Source organism: Hippichthys cyanospilos, chromosome 19 (assembly GCF_059441005.1).
Source record: "Hippichthys cyanospilos isolate Australia breed blue-spotted pipefish chromosome 19, RoL_Hcya_1.0, whole genome shotgun sequence".
In the NCBI taxonomy this organism is placed as follows: domain Eukaryota; kingdom Metazoa; phylum Chordata; class Actinopteri; order Syngnathiformes; family Syngnathidae; genus Hippichthys; species Hippichthys cyanospilos.
This window is the reverse complement of record NC_142387.1, coordinates 12,524,898-12,538,249: the sequence shown is the minus strand read 5'-3', so window position 1 is coordinate 12,538,249 and position 13,352 is coordinate 12,524,898. Positions and strand designations below refer to the sequence as shown.

The 13,352-nt window shown below is 37.1% G+C and overlaps 2 protein-coding genes across 4 annotated transcripts in view; both read right to left on the bottom strand.

The window, feature by feature from the left end:
* Window positions 1-8,758, bottom strand: part of oxsr1b (oxidative stress responsive kinase 1b) — a 32,864-nt gene extending 24,106 nt beyond the window's left edge. For both annotated transcript variants that reach the window (XM_088401514.1, XM_088401515.1), the window contains exons 1-2: window positions 8,027-8,758; window positions 702-814 (exon numbers count right to left, since the gene is read on the bottom strand). In XM_088401514.1, the coding sequence (XP_088257640.1) occupies window positions 702-814; window positions 8,027-8,096 (183 nt within the window). In that variant the 5' untranslated portion in view covers window positions 8,097-8,758. The remainder of the gene's footprint in view (window positions 1-701; window positions 815-8,026) is intronic.
* A 640-nt stretch (window positions 8,759-9,398) lies between these two features.
* On the bottom strand, window positions 9,399-12,656 carry myd88 (MYD88 innate immune signal transduction adaptor). Of its 2 annotated transcripts, none has more exons than XM_088401581.1 (5): window positions 12,295-12,656; window positions 11,171-11,302; window positions 10,916-11,093; window positions 10,023-10,114; window positions 9,399-9,925 (listed from the first exon to the last, which is right to left on the bottom strand). In XM_088401581.1, the coding sequence occupies exons 1-5, from the start codon at window positions 12,608-12,610 to the stop codon at window positions 9,771-9,773; spliced, it is 873 nt and encodes a 290-aa protein (XP_088257707.1). In that variant the 5' UTR covers window positions 12,611-12,656; the 3' UTR covers window positions 9,399-9,770. The 2 variants fall into 2 exon arrangements, with proteins under 2 accessions (XP_088257707.1, XP_088257708.1); XM_088401582.1 differs by having other exon boundaries at window positions 11,174-11,302.
* Window positions 12,657-13,352: the final 696 nt, after the last annotated feature.

Sequence of the window (13,352 nt, the reverse complement as noted above, 5' to 3'; positions counted from 1 at the left end):
GAGACTTGACTGACTTGAACCATAGAACAAAATCTCCATTTTCAGGTTTATACTTTTTTTTTGTGTGCAAAAATAAATGAGGTACATAATTTTACGTTTTTAAGTGCCCTATATGCACTTCCGGGTATTTAAAAAAAAAAATGTTTTCAAGTGTTAGTCTATAATAGTGTCTAAAATGGCTGGTACGAAATGACAAAATATTGTCATTTTTGTGAAACTCTTAAGCTAATTTTCAAAGTGTTGATTTTTTTAAATGACAAATGATCAAATCAATCCAATTTATCTCCCAGTCCTAGAAGACAGTATGAAGTGTTGTGAATGCTAATTTAGCTAGCTAACACAAGTCCAGAAACTGAGTGCAAAGTTGCACATGCGCTACCGAATAAAAGTGACTTTTTGCAGGTTTGTTTCTTGATTTTCATGACAGCAAATTGCTTAAAACCCAAAGGTAAAAATTCCAAACTTGACTAAAACGTACACAACGTTACCCTAATAGCATACTAGCCTGCTAGCATATTTTCCGAGTCCTGTTTTTTTTTTTTTTTTTGGTTTGTTGTTTGAAAACAAAATGGAAATTCAACCTTTGTGGATTTTGTGACTCATACGGCAACGATTATTTCAGTAAAAATGTCTCTGACAACATTAATAATAATATGACTTAAGCAATTATCACGCTCTTAAGCTAGCAAATTTGCGCTTACCAAGAGTTCGTCCATATTGGTTTGGCACTTTTCTAGGTTGATGCGTTTGATGGCCACCTTCTCCTTGCGCGGTATGCAGTAGGCGGCTTGAACCACAGCTGTGGCCCCGCTCCCTGGAAAAAAACCAAACAACAAGACTCCCATTATGGATCACGTTAACGACAGCCATCCCGCTCGGATTAGCGCGTCCCGCCGTACATAACAGGCCGGTTATTTTTACAGCTTTCAACTGTGCGCGCTGGGCGGCGATGCTGTGAACCACAGAAGAGGGAATCTCCTGTATGGCCGAAGAATGCTCACATGGTGCTTTACTGACAGCTGTTTTTAACCCTTGCGCCTCCGCGCTACCGACGCGGGACCTTTTTGGTGATTTCTTTGTGAAATCAAAGGAGAAAGCGTTGAAAAACAAACACGAGGGAGTTGAAATTTCACGCTAAGAATATAATCGTGTTCAAGTTCAAAATACAGTCTGCAAATTCTGAACTGTTGCAGCTTGGCGGACTAAATCATTACCACGCATATGTTCGTGGGGACCGGGTTGGGCATATCCACGCTCATTATTATCCACGTTTTTTCGATGGATGTTAAACCTATTTGTTATATTGCATTTCCTGCCATTTTTGACCCAAGCTCTTCAGCGGTGGCTGAGATAGGCCAACAGATAGAAATTTCTCGAATGACTTGTGCGTAACACTTTAAGATAGTAGCTAACGCCCAAGACCACTTAATGGTTATTTTTTTTTGTCCTTTTTCATGGCCAAAGAAGAGTGTGTTCCGCACTGACGATAAAAATAAAAAGAGTAGACGCTGTTCTTCCTTGCTTCTTCTGTTTTTTTAGTAGCGAAGATTGGAACATGATTTGGTTTGACCAAAAAAAAAACATTCATGCAGAAGCAGATCAACATTTTCTTTTTGCGACGCCTCAAAGTAACTAAAGTAAGAAATGTCTTTTGGGTAGAGAAGAATGATTGTCCACCCTCCAGTAAGCTTTTCCTAACCCCCTTTGCCCCCATCTTGGCTATGCCCAAATAATAACAAAGTGTCCATTGTTTGGAGCGTTCATTGAGCCAATGAGCTGATGAATATTTGAAAACGGGGAGGTGAGTTGGAGACAAAATCCGTTGGCGGAGTTTAATTAAAAGCCTGTGAGTTTCACTGTTTACGTTTCGAACAGAGTTTGAGGAAAAACTAAAAATATACCCCGCGAAATAATTTAACATGAGGTCAACTCGGCTCTCCGTGGTAATCCGATAAAATTGCAATTTCCCGTGTTATTTCCTGTATGCGACGGATGCGAAAAAGTTCACTTCTTTGATGCTTGAAAATATCGCAGGACATACTTGACATTTTTTAGTTTAACATTCCATCCTTTTATTAAAAGAAAATGTTAAAATCGACAGTGCTGAAAATGCATTATATATTTTTTTCATGATTTGCTTCACAATATGTGAGAAAAGCAGCAAAAATGTTTACCATTCTTCAAAATAAACATAGAATATTGTATATGTCTTATTCCGATTTAACACAATGGTAATTGATCTGTGTTCAAAGAGAACTAAAGAAGTTTAGGGAGTATTTCTTGTAAAAAAAAAAAAAAAAAAATTCTAAACATTTGGACGGTTTCAGATCTTTAAACGATTAATCGATTATTCGGTGATGAATTTGGCTAATTATTATAATTTTTTATTATTATTTATATTAAAAAATAAACAATAATACTGAATATTGTTTATAATAAAAATAAACAAAAATAATAGAATAATAATAATAATTCATTAATAATCTTGTCAATTTTGTCTTCAAAATAAAGTTTTACTTTCCATCTTTTTTTATCAAAATAAAACTTTAAAATTGACAGTACAGAAATTGCAATATATATTTTAATGATTTGGTTCATATATATATATATATATATATATATATATATATATATATATAAACAAGAGAAAGTCAACCAGTTACATTTGAATTTGATTTTGATCTTACAATAAAAAATTGAAAAAAAAAAAAGGATATAAAAAAACAAAAAAAACAAAAACAAGGACATTAGCAACACTGATTGAATGATTGAAACCTCGGGGTCCAAAGATGTCCAAAGATCGAAATTACAAAATGAATTATTATGGCCCTAAAAAACAAGATGAAAGTGGAAAAAAACCTTTGATCATTTTCAACAATATCTCAGTATTTCCTCTCATTCTTCTTCAGTGAAATGAGCACTGTCTCAAATTGAGTAGGCTACCCTCTTGTGGTCAAAAGTGGAATTAAGGAGAATTTTAAACGGGAGTTAGACCGAAAAAGTGATTAATTGTACAAAATAAAAACTGCTGTTGTTCATTGTAACACGAGCGACATTTTATTAGTAAAGTTGAACTAAACGCTTTCAGTAAAGATGATCGGGAAAAATAAAAAAACCACGAAAGTCACCTGACAGGCTATCAGCAGCCATAAATCATCGTTCGCAGGCTTTGTTCGGAAACTGATCGAAGAGAAAAGAAGTGGAAGGACCGGCCGAGCGAGTCTGTTTCTACCAAATCCATCAAAGTGACAACGTCCTCCTCCTCCTCCTCCTCTTCCTCTTCTAGTAGCGGCCTTCTACTCTGACATTTTTGTGGCTATCTTTCACAACTTTTGGATGGAAGAACGCGGCGGTATTGACCAACTGTCAGACAATATCAATTGTCTGCTGGTGGTTGGCGCTGGCGATAGCAGTGAGCGGGCGCCGCTCCAAACTTCGCGCCCGCTAATGATGAGGGAGAAGACGACTTCATTTTCCGTCGCAAACTCGTAAAAAAAAAATAAAAATGCTTTTATGCCAGCTCCGATTTGACAAACCTGATTTTGACAAACATGATTCCATACCGCATCGATGTATAATAAATATAGGGAGTGAAACGACTTGTTTACTGTTTTTTTATATTATTTTTATTTTAGCAATGTCTGTGTACTTTTCTAGCCCTTTGAAACGGAAAAAAACGGAATAAAATAAATACAAGGAGTGAAAAATCTTGTTGACTGATTTTTTTTTAATTCATTTTTATTTTAGCAATACCTGTGTACTTTTCTTGCCCTTGGAAACGAAAAAAAATACTGAATAAAATAAATATAGGGAGTGAAATGTCTTGTTTACTGATTTTTTAAAATATTTTTATTTTAACAATATCTGGGTAGTTTTCTAGCCTTTTGAAGTGGAAAAAAATAAATAAATATAGGGAGTAAAACTTCTTGTTTATTTATTTTTAATTTTTTTTTAGTAATATCTGTGCACTTTTCTAGTCTTTATAAATTAAAAAAATACTGAATAAAATGAATATACGGAGTGAAAAGTCTTGTTTAGTGATTTTTTAACATTTTAGAATATCTTTGTACTTTTGTAGCCCTGAGAAATGGGGAAAAAAAAGAAGAAAAATACACAGAATAAAAACAAATGAATGAATAAAAAAAATGAAGAAATAAACATTTCCCAACCGGCCCTGATCATCTGATAATGACATGCACGGGTCTGTTGTCATATCACGTAATCAGGATCTGGACATCGCTAAATATTGTAAAAAAAAAAAAAAAAAATCTAATATTAAAATCATTCATTGTTGTTTTTCAATATGATTTTGGCCACCAGGGGGCAGTAAAACGTACATTTCACAAGTACTGAAAGTGAATATTTTTTTTTAGAGGATAAAGAATACATGCGAGTGAGTGTTGTAATATTTTGTCAACAAGAACATTAATGCTATTTGTATATTATAGTATATTCTTATACCTTATTGATATTCAACGTATCAATATAGAATCCATGTGCCACATTAGTATAGACATTTTCTTTCCTCTCGGCATTGTTTCCACCACAGCCTTGACATAAATATCACAAATGATTACAGTATACTGTGGGACAAACGTTCACAAATGTCACTCTCAAGTCAAGTGTCCTCCGCGAGACGGCGTCCGAGCTTCAAAGAAAAACCTGATACATTGACAAAACAAGCTTGCTCTTTGCCAGACTTTGCCATTTGTTTTCTGTAAGCATAATTCTGGATGAGACATATTGTGACTGTTGCCATAAAGCGTCCGATGTGTGAAAGTGACATTGTGATAAAATCGCTTAACTTTAAAGTCCAACATGTCCCAAATTTGCGGTTGCGGGGAGGACAAATGACTTGATTACGACGGTTTCAGCCCTAACTAAAACATCTTTTTTTTTTTTTTTTTAAATGAAATGTCGTTTATGACATATTGTTTTGCAGAATTCCACTACAAAATTCCTCAGTTTGACTGAGTGTATTCACAAATCTTTGGATAAGCGTCCCGGAGAAGCAATCAAAAAATTGATCGAGGCGGTGCGAAAACACGAAGAGGCGATCGCGGTTACTAATGAGGAGTCTCGCTGGGGTCAGCTAGAGTTCGTTAAGTGCAAACGGCACATTATCAGATTAGCATGGCCTTGAATTAGCTTCTTATTGGGGCAGCTATACAAGAGGCGCGCTATGAGTCGCGGCTTGACTTAAAAGTGGGAAAGGACATTTGGAAAAATGTCATTATTGTGATTATTTTTTCAACATCTTTCCGTGTAATTTCTTTTACGAGCAAAATGCATAAATTAACCTGTATCGTAACGAAAAATTACAGAGTTAAACAGAATTACCGTAATTCCCCAGATATAGGACGCACATGTTTATGGGACGCAAGCTCAATTTTAGGGTTTCCTCTCGACGCAGCTCCAGTTCATAGAACCAAAGTTGCGCACCGTCCACGTTCCGAGTTTCCGATTGTATTTGCCTACGATTAACTCTTTCAGTGCCATGGACGGGAATTCTCGTCTTTTAAAATAGTAATAACAATGATAAACTGTAAAATTCTTATCAAAAAACGTTTTTTTGTGGAAGGTAGCTGACAACCTTGATTAATATTACCTAATATTAAGCCAATTGAGTATTGTAGTGATAACTGTGACCAATGGATGGCAGTGTTTCCACACATATAACAAAGCTATGACCTTTATAAAATTTTGAGGAATGGAAATCGTATGATACCATCCACAATAAATTGACATAGCACACAATATTCCTTTGGCCTTGAAAGATGTCTGAAAATGCTAAATATTATTGTCTTCTAAAAGTTTTCTTTTCCCAGAATGCTTGGCAATGAAAAAGTTTAAGAGTCAAATGGAATACGTTTCGTGTTGTCGAACCGGTGGCACTCTTAACTGAATCAGCTGGAGACATCATAACGTCTCCATTTTGTAATATTCCTTTGTCAACAAAGATGCTCGGACGTTGGTTCAGTCTGCTCGCTTCTTTTATTGAAAATAATGCCGTAGCAACCTCCGCTAACACGAGGGGCTATTAGCTGCAACAATCACTGGCTGCTAACAAGCAATTGACGTCCACCCTCTAGCTCGTCCCATTACAATAATTATCGTAAAAATCGTAAATGCACATCTCTGCTTATGTGGCTGACCCATCAAACTTCGTCCAATAGTGTCGAATAAAACAACACTCTAATATTAAAGTTACAGTTTACAGGACGCTCCCATACTTTTGGCCTTCATTTTCTCTTATATATGGAGGATTACTATCATTGTTGAGACGTACTCTATAAAAAAAACAGTGATGTAGCGGGGGAACACTGTAAAAAGCGCGATCAACACCAGGAGCAGAGCACAGTTAGTGTACCCTGACACCGACACATTAGCTTTGTGACTGTGTAATCGCTAGGTCATTAGCGGCATTCAATGGTGCGCTTGTAGCCGTCCGCCCCCCCTTTCTCAAATACACCAAGGGAGGGAATATGTAGAAAGTCATGGCACCCATGTTAAAAATATATAAAAGGGATATCGGGTGGGGAATTAAAAGCCACAAAAAAACATTATAGCTAAATTTGAATGGCTTATCGAGAAATGTTCAGGAGAACGTTTTAAAATGGGAGAGTTTGTCGGAGAACCTTTTGCTTTGATGATGTTCACACACCTTTATGTTCTTAGCAAAGTGGGGTAAAGTAAAGGTAGGGTCTCTTATCTGAGGGGCGGGGCAGTGCACAGCTGCTAATGCTGACTAGGCAATCCTGACCTTGTAATCAGAACATATATATACATATATATACATACATATATATATATATATATATATATATATATATATATATATATATATATACTATAGTGGTAAAGTACAGCATATATGCATGTTTTACTTTCATTTTTAAGGGGAAGAAACGCACAGAAATATTATCAAAAGATATTTTTTACACAAAAATACATTTTAAAAATTCAACCCCTGAGACTTATTTATTTGTGGGTCTTAAAATGGCTGGTAATGAATAATTGCTAAAGTAATTGATTACTTTAGGTCAGAGGTTTCCAAACTATGGCCTGAGGGCCATTTGCAGGCCACCATCCACATTTTTTGCAGCCTGTGGCATATGATATACATTTTGACACAGCCCGCAATGCTATTGTAAAAATTAACAATAAGCTTTGAAGGGAGCCACAGTTAAAAGTATTTTTTTTACCTTATTCCTTATATTTATACATAAATTTTTCAAATATTTATTAGTATTTATTAGTAAACACCAAGTTTATACATTTTAAAATTTTGTGTCAGCCATTTTTAGACCCTTTTTTTAGCCAAACATTGTAAAAAAATATGCAAATATGCACATGGGATTGACTGACGTAAAAATACGTCTTTTGGGATTTAATGAGTTAATACATTAAAAGTAGTATTAATGTTTGGACCATTTCAATGGTGTACTGTATGACCGTTTTTTTAAAGAAAGGTTTTGCCCAGCAGCATTTCGCTGTCCCGTTTTATTGTAATGACTCATTTATTCGAGTGGTTTATTTATTCATGATTTATTACAATACGGCGGTGATCAACCTAGTAAATACTCTATTTACATCTTTTGGAAATTTCCATTCAGTCAACGCGAAAGATTGATAGGGACTCGAAGCACCACCTTTTTTTTAATTCCCCTCGTAAGAGTCTGGAGAGTCAAAACGAAATCTTTGTGAATGATCGCTTTCTCCCACAAAATCTTTCGCCATGCTGCACACTGTGTTCAGCCTCACGCGCTCGTTTCCCCACACCGGCGTAGCCCAACCGGGCGGGGTCGTTTTTCTCGGTGAAATCCTTACACATACTCCCCAAGTTCCAACACCGCCCGGCAAAGACTGTCCCGCGTTCGAGTCGCCCTCCCTTTGGATCGGGGGAAAAAATAAGGATGCTTCGAGGATTAAATAATAAAAGGAATGCTAAAAATCTCGGTTTGAATTGGCGTTCGGCGAACCGCGGTAAGCGGAAGGAATGCTAGCAAGCAGGAACGTCACATACCAATCACCTCGTGCAGCTCGTAGTCATCTTTGTTGATGGACCACGGTTGGGAACTCAGGTCCTCCGACATGGCTGAGGTATCTGCCACTTGACACCGTCGAAGAAAAAAAAAAGTGCCGGCGCCGCAGGCAGGGCGTTGAAAAGGTGGAGGATTAAAAAAAAAAAAGGCAAGTCTCAAGTAATCCAAAACACGGCAACGAAGGCGACACTTTCCCTTGTAGGCGAATCCTGCAGCACTCCTGCTGTCATTCCCAAAGTTTGACACAAGGTCCGCGGCCACGCCTACCGCATTCCTCCTCTGTAAATGTGGACTCCCCGGCGGCCATGTTGGATGTGGTCACTCGGCGGCCATGTTGGATGTGGTCAACGGAGGGCAATAAGTAAATACCGTGGCTGCGTTCATCAGAATATTAAAACACGGTGAAGCCACACGGCTGTCAACTAAACCGGGATTACGTCCGGTATTTGTGTTACGTCACGTTCACGGAACACCGCATTTGATGAATGACAAGTTCGAGAGTCGAGTGGATTCTGCTAAACTTTCAATGGTGGCTACATACTTACTAACATGTGTCGTCTTATGTTAGACTTGCGATAATTTCTTCTCCAATACACAATTAAAAAAAAATTCTATTACTGACCATTCTACGTTGGACATAGTTTTTCCTTGAACTATTAAAATACGACTGATTGCACTTTGCTCGTAACCACGCTTGAAGTGCAACCCGCAGCTGAAAGTGAAGGCTAATTGGGGAGGAAAAATGGAGGCGTTAACTGTAATTTTGATTGGACCAGGATACAGTATGTACTGTTGTGATTGGCTGTTTATTACGGTTACTCGTTCGTGCCGTTTTCAATGGCGACGTTGGCGAGACTTGCACAACAGCGACACACTGTGGACAGTTATGTACAAATTGTTTCGTTAGTTTTCCCAAGTGGTTATAAATTCATAAAATGTTTTTATTTATTCTCTTTATTATATGTTTTGTCAAGGATACGTTGTAAAAAAAAACATGACTTTTTGTGTTTCACTTTTTGTAGTAACATATATAAGAAATGTAATAAAAATCAGTAAAATATAACTATATATTAAATCCAAAATGAACAGATATGTAAACATAAAAGTATTATTTGTGATTTTCTGTCAAACTACGTGGATTTAAATGTATTAATCGCTTTTTATTCATTATTTGCTTGAACTGTTTTGTTCATTTGTGAAAAAATATCTTTTGTATTTATCTTTTTTGCAACAAGCAAATTGTTTCGTCTCTCTAAAACGTAAAAACTTTTTTTTTTAAAAGATATGATCCATAAGTGTAATCTTAAATCACAAATTTCTCATCCACCATATAAAATAACCGGTTGTCGGCTGTATTGTAAATAGTAAAATATCTTTAATAAAATTGCGGTATTAAAAAAAAACAGACCATCACGTACAAATAGAACATGAAATGAAAAGGCACAGACGAGAAGTGAGAAAAGGAATCAGTCAAATGTAGATGTATCAGCACTTCCCCTTCCTTCTGCTGTAATCTCAAAATGATTATCAAAAAGGAAGGTGAAGCGCAAGCTAGCAAAAATATCTTTGTGCACCTGATAATAATCATAAAATACATTCTGAGAAATGTATTTAAAAAAAATCCAGTGTTGCAGTTTGGAAATACATTTCGTCTGATATTGCGTCCAAATAGTTTCTTTACAGATAAAATCGCACGCTTTCAAAATACTTGCAAAAGAGTCTCATCTACGGCAGAGAAAGCGATTTGGCCAGCCGTTGCCAAAACCAGGTCTGCGTGTACGGATTTGTGTAGTCGCACACGGTCAGGAAGCTTAGGATCCTCGGGAATTGTTTCGTCATCGACTTGTAGACCACGGGGATGAGTCGTTTGTTCCGAGCTCCTATCACGTCGGAAGGACGCAAAAAAAAAGGATAGATATAGATTAGGTCAAACGCGCTGTTATCTATAAATCATGTATATATATAATAAATGCTCACCGGGAGAAAGGCTGAGCGCAAACTTTGTCTGGAAGTCGCAGGCGTCACTTTCAATGTATTCGTCCGAGATCACGACAACCATCCTTTTACATCTGCACATAAATAAATAGATGGATTATAAATTGACAGATAGATAGATGGATGGATGGATAGATAGATAAATAGATAGATAGATAGATCTAACAGCCTGTTAATGCTCAATCTTGATAGATAGATAGATAGATAGATAGATAGATAGATAGATAGATAGATAGATAGATAGATAGATAGATAGATAGATAGATAGATAGATAGATAGATAGATAGATAGATAGATAGATAGATAGATAGATAGATAGATAGATGGATCTAACAGCCTGTTAATGCTCGATCTTGATAGATAGATAGATAGATAGATAGATAGATAGATAGATAGATAGATAGATAGATAGATAGATAGATAGATAGATAGATAGATAGATAGATAGATAGACAGACAGACAGACAGACAGACAGACAGACAGACAGACAGACAGACAGACAGTTATGGAAGTATAGATAAATGTATGTATAGATCGATAATTGTATAGAAATATAAATGTATAAATAGATGTATTGATGGATAGAGATTCGTATAGATGTACAGAAGTATAGATAGATAGTTGTTGTATAGCTGTTAAGAGATATAGATAGATACATGTATAGATAGATTTTGCTCGTGCAATACAAAGTCAAGTAAGTGTTATTGTGACATGCTTCTGGGAAGAATTTCAAAATAAAAGTCTATCCCCAAGGCGCTCGTGTCAGTTTATGGGAGGTTTATCAGCGTATTGTCCCGTGTTTCTCATTGCAAATGTGGCTTAGCGAGGAAAAATCAAGCCGATTCTGTGCAAGGACAAGAAATCTGGTCCTACCTCTTCTCGATGAGCTCGCTGGTGATGGTCCACACGCACGATCCGGGCAGGACGTTACGATCGAACACGCAAAGCTTCAGCCGATAATCCGTCTGCTCCAGCTCTCGGATCATCTCGTGAACGAACGCAATGTCGCTCTTGCAGTAGCATATAAAAGCGTCGAAAAGCTCAGGAGAACCTGGTTGTCAAAATATAATTATACAATTACGAAAGGCTTTAAAAAAAGTTTATGTTTTTTTTTCATTGTTTACTGACCACCTGGATCGTCCTCCAGAGTGAGGCCGGACCCTTGAGGCGTGCGAGGGATGCAGCTGTCCACCTCCGGGACCTGCAGGGGGCGGACGGCCATTTTCTTCAAACTCTCGCGATACTTTCTCACGTCTTCCTCTGGCGGAAATACAGAAAAGATACTTAAACCTCCTACACCCAAAGATTTAGTATTCAAGGTTCCATTGTGCACATTTGTATTGTGCCTGTTTATTTGGGTGCAATTCCATCGTTGGCCGTTAGATGGTAGCACTTTTATGACAACGAAGCAAAATAAAAACATTTTGAGCTAATAATTTTTTTTATCTTGCTTTTCACACCTAGAGAAAAATTAAATATTTGGAAGTGATTTTTGACATATTGTGGAATACGTTTTTGACCGGAATAAGATTTGCTTTTTTAACTGTAAACCCGATCAGTAAACTTTACTCTTGCTTTCTCGATATATAATGCTTTTGAACGTTTATATGATTTTGATAGTGTGTTGGAAGACCTTTAATACAACTTAAAATATAATTAAAGACGCCAGTATTTTTTTTTTTTTGCGGTGATATCATTCTGTCCTCATTTTTACAATAACACATTAGGTCGTGATAACATAATTTAATAACCACGTCATTTCGTATTTTTTCCCCCTGAAATGTCAGCTAAATATTACAACGTATTCATATTGCCCAAGCTTTCAAATGTCAAACTTAATGAAAATAAAAATACACTGTATAAATAAACATCCAAATAACATTTAAATGCATTAAGCTACTTTTGATTAAAGACGCTTTCGTGAATATAATTGATGTGAGATACTTTTCGCTTATTGGGCCGTGGAGGGTTGTTTACCACACTTCCGGTACAGTACACAAGTAGACTTTTCACGTTATCTTTTTCAGATTTTAAGTTTTATCCTCGACGTTTGTAATGTTTGTTTCTTATCGCAAGAGAAATTCGGAGGATCTCAACTTTGCCGCAAAAAAACAACATAACTTAAACAGATGTCACCCGCAGTTAGCGGAAGTGTAGTTTTTCATCATGCCACAGTTTCACTTTAAAACAGGAAGTGATTAGATCGATAGAATTATAGATCGATCGATGGGGAAAATGTGACAAATTTGTACCCATCAGAGGACGAAGGTCCTCCATGACGTCGTTCCTCTCCACTTCCTCCAAGATGGACAACAATTTTCCCACGGTGGCCTCGCTCGGGCACGCCTGCCAGTCCTCCAAGAGCCGCTTGGTGGGGTCGGGGACCGTCTGGTAGTTGAGAATCTCCAGGTAAGAGAAGCCCATGGCCTCGGCCACCAGAGTCCAGTCGGCGGCCACCACGGTCCGGGGGTTGAGGTAAAGGCTAAGCTTCTTCCTGACGGTCATGTTGAGTGCGACCAGAGGGGCGGTGGACAAGTCGTCCGACGGCGCCGAGCAGCTGCCTGCCATGTTGACTTTTCGTCGTCTTTTGACAAAGACTACAACTTTGCGCAATCTACCTGACAGGAAGTGCGTCACGCGTAGGCGGAACTACCCCCCCCCCAAAAAAAAACAATGCCTCCAACCGCGCCTTGACGTTTCATTACATTTTTCGGTTTACTCTTTCATGTTGAAACAAAATATTAAGATATTTAAAATAAAAAAAATCGTGTGTGCTTGCAGTAAGAAATATGAAATTGACATAATTGAAGACTCCGCTAATAATCAAGCCCAACTTGGCTTGTGACTGTCACGTGATCAACAGGTGAGCCGCGATTCGTTACTCGAGACGAGAGCGCATTTTCAAGTCGACAGCAAGTTGAAAAATGTACTTTTATATGAATTGTCATGAAAGTAAATATGTAATGTGTGTTTTGGTCGTATTTTTCATATTTGAATGACAATACATATAAATTACAATGCAGAATATGTCGATTTCTTTGATCTGGAAAGAAAAGTGAATGAATTTTCATGAAAGTAAATATGTAATGTGTATTTTGGTCGTAATTTTCATATTTGAATGACAATACATATAAATTACAATGCAGAATATGTCGATTTCTTTGATCTGGAAAGAAAAGTGAAAAACGTGTTTTCCACGCTTTCAATGTGGCTTTTGCTTGCTGTGGTTATGTTTTCTTGTGTTTGTGAAACTTCCACAAATCATGCCCCGCCCCTTTTGGTCTCATGCTATGAGTTTCCTGTAAACGCG

Excerpts from the sequence above, each read along its gene's own strand:
- myd88 (XM_088401581.1), bottom strand. The coding sequence starts at position 12,610 with ATGGCAGGCAGCTGCTCGGCGCCGTCGGACGACTTGTCCACCGCCCCT. Across the intron at positions 10,115-10,915 it reads AGCGAGCTCATCGAGAAGAG|ATGTAAAAGGATGGTTGTCG; the intron begins GTAGGACCAGAT and ends ATTTATGTGCAG. Across the intron at positions 9,926-10,022 it reads TGCGCTCAGCCTTTCTCCCG|GAGCTCGGAACAAACGACTC; the intron begins GTGAGCATTTAT and ends CCGACGTGATAG.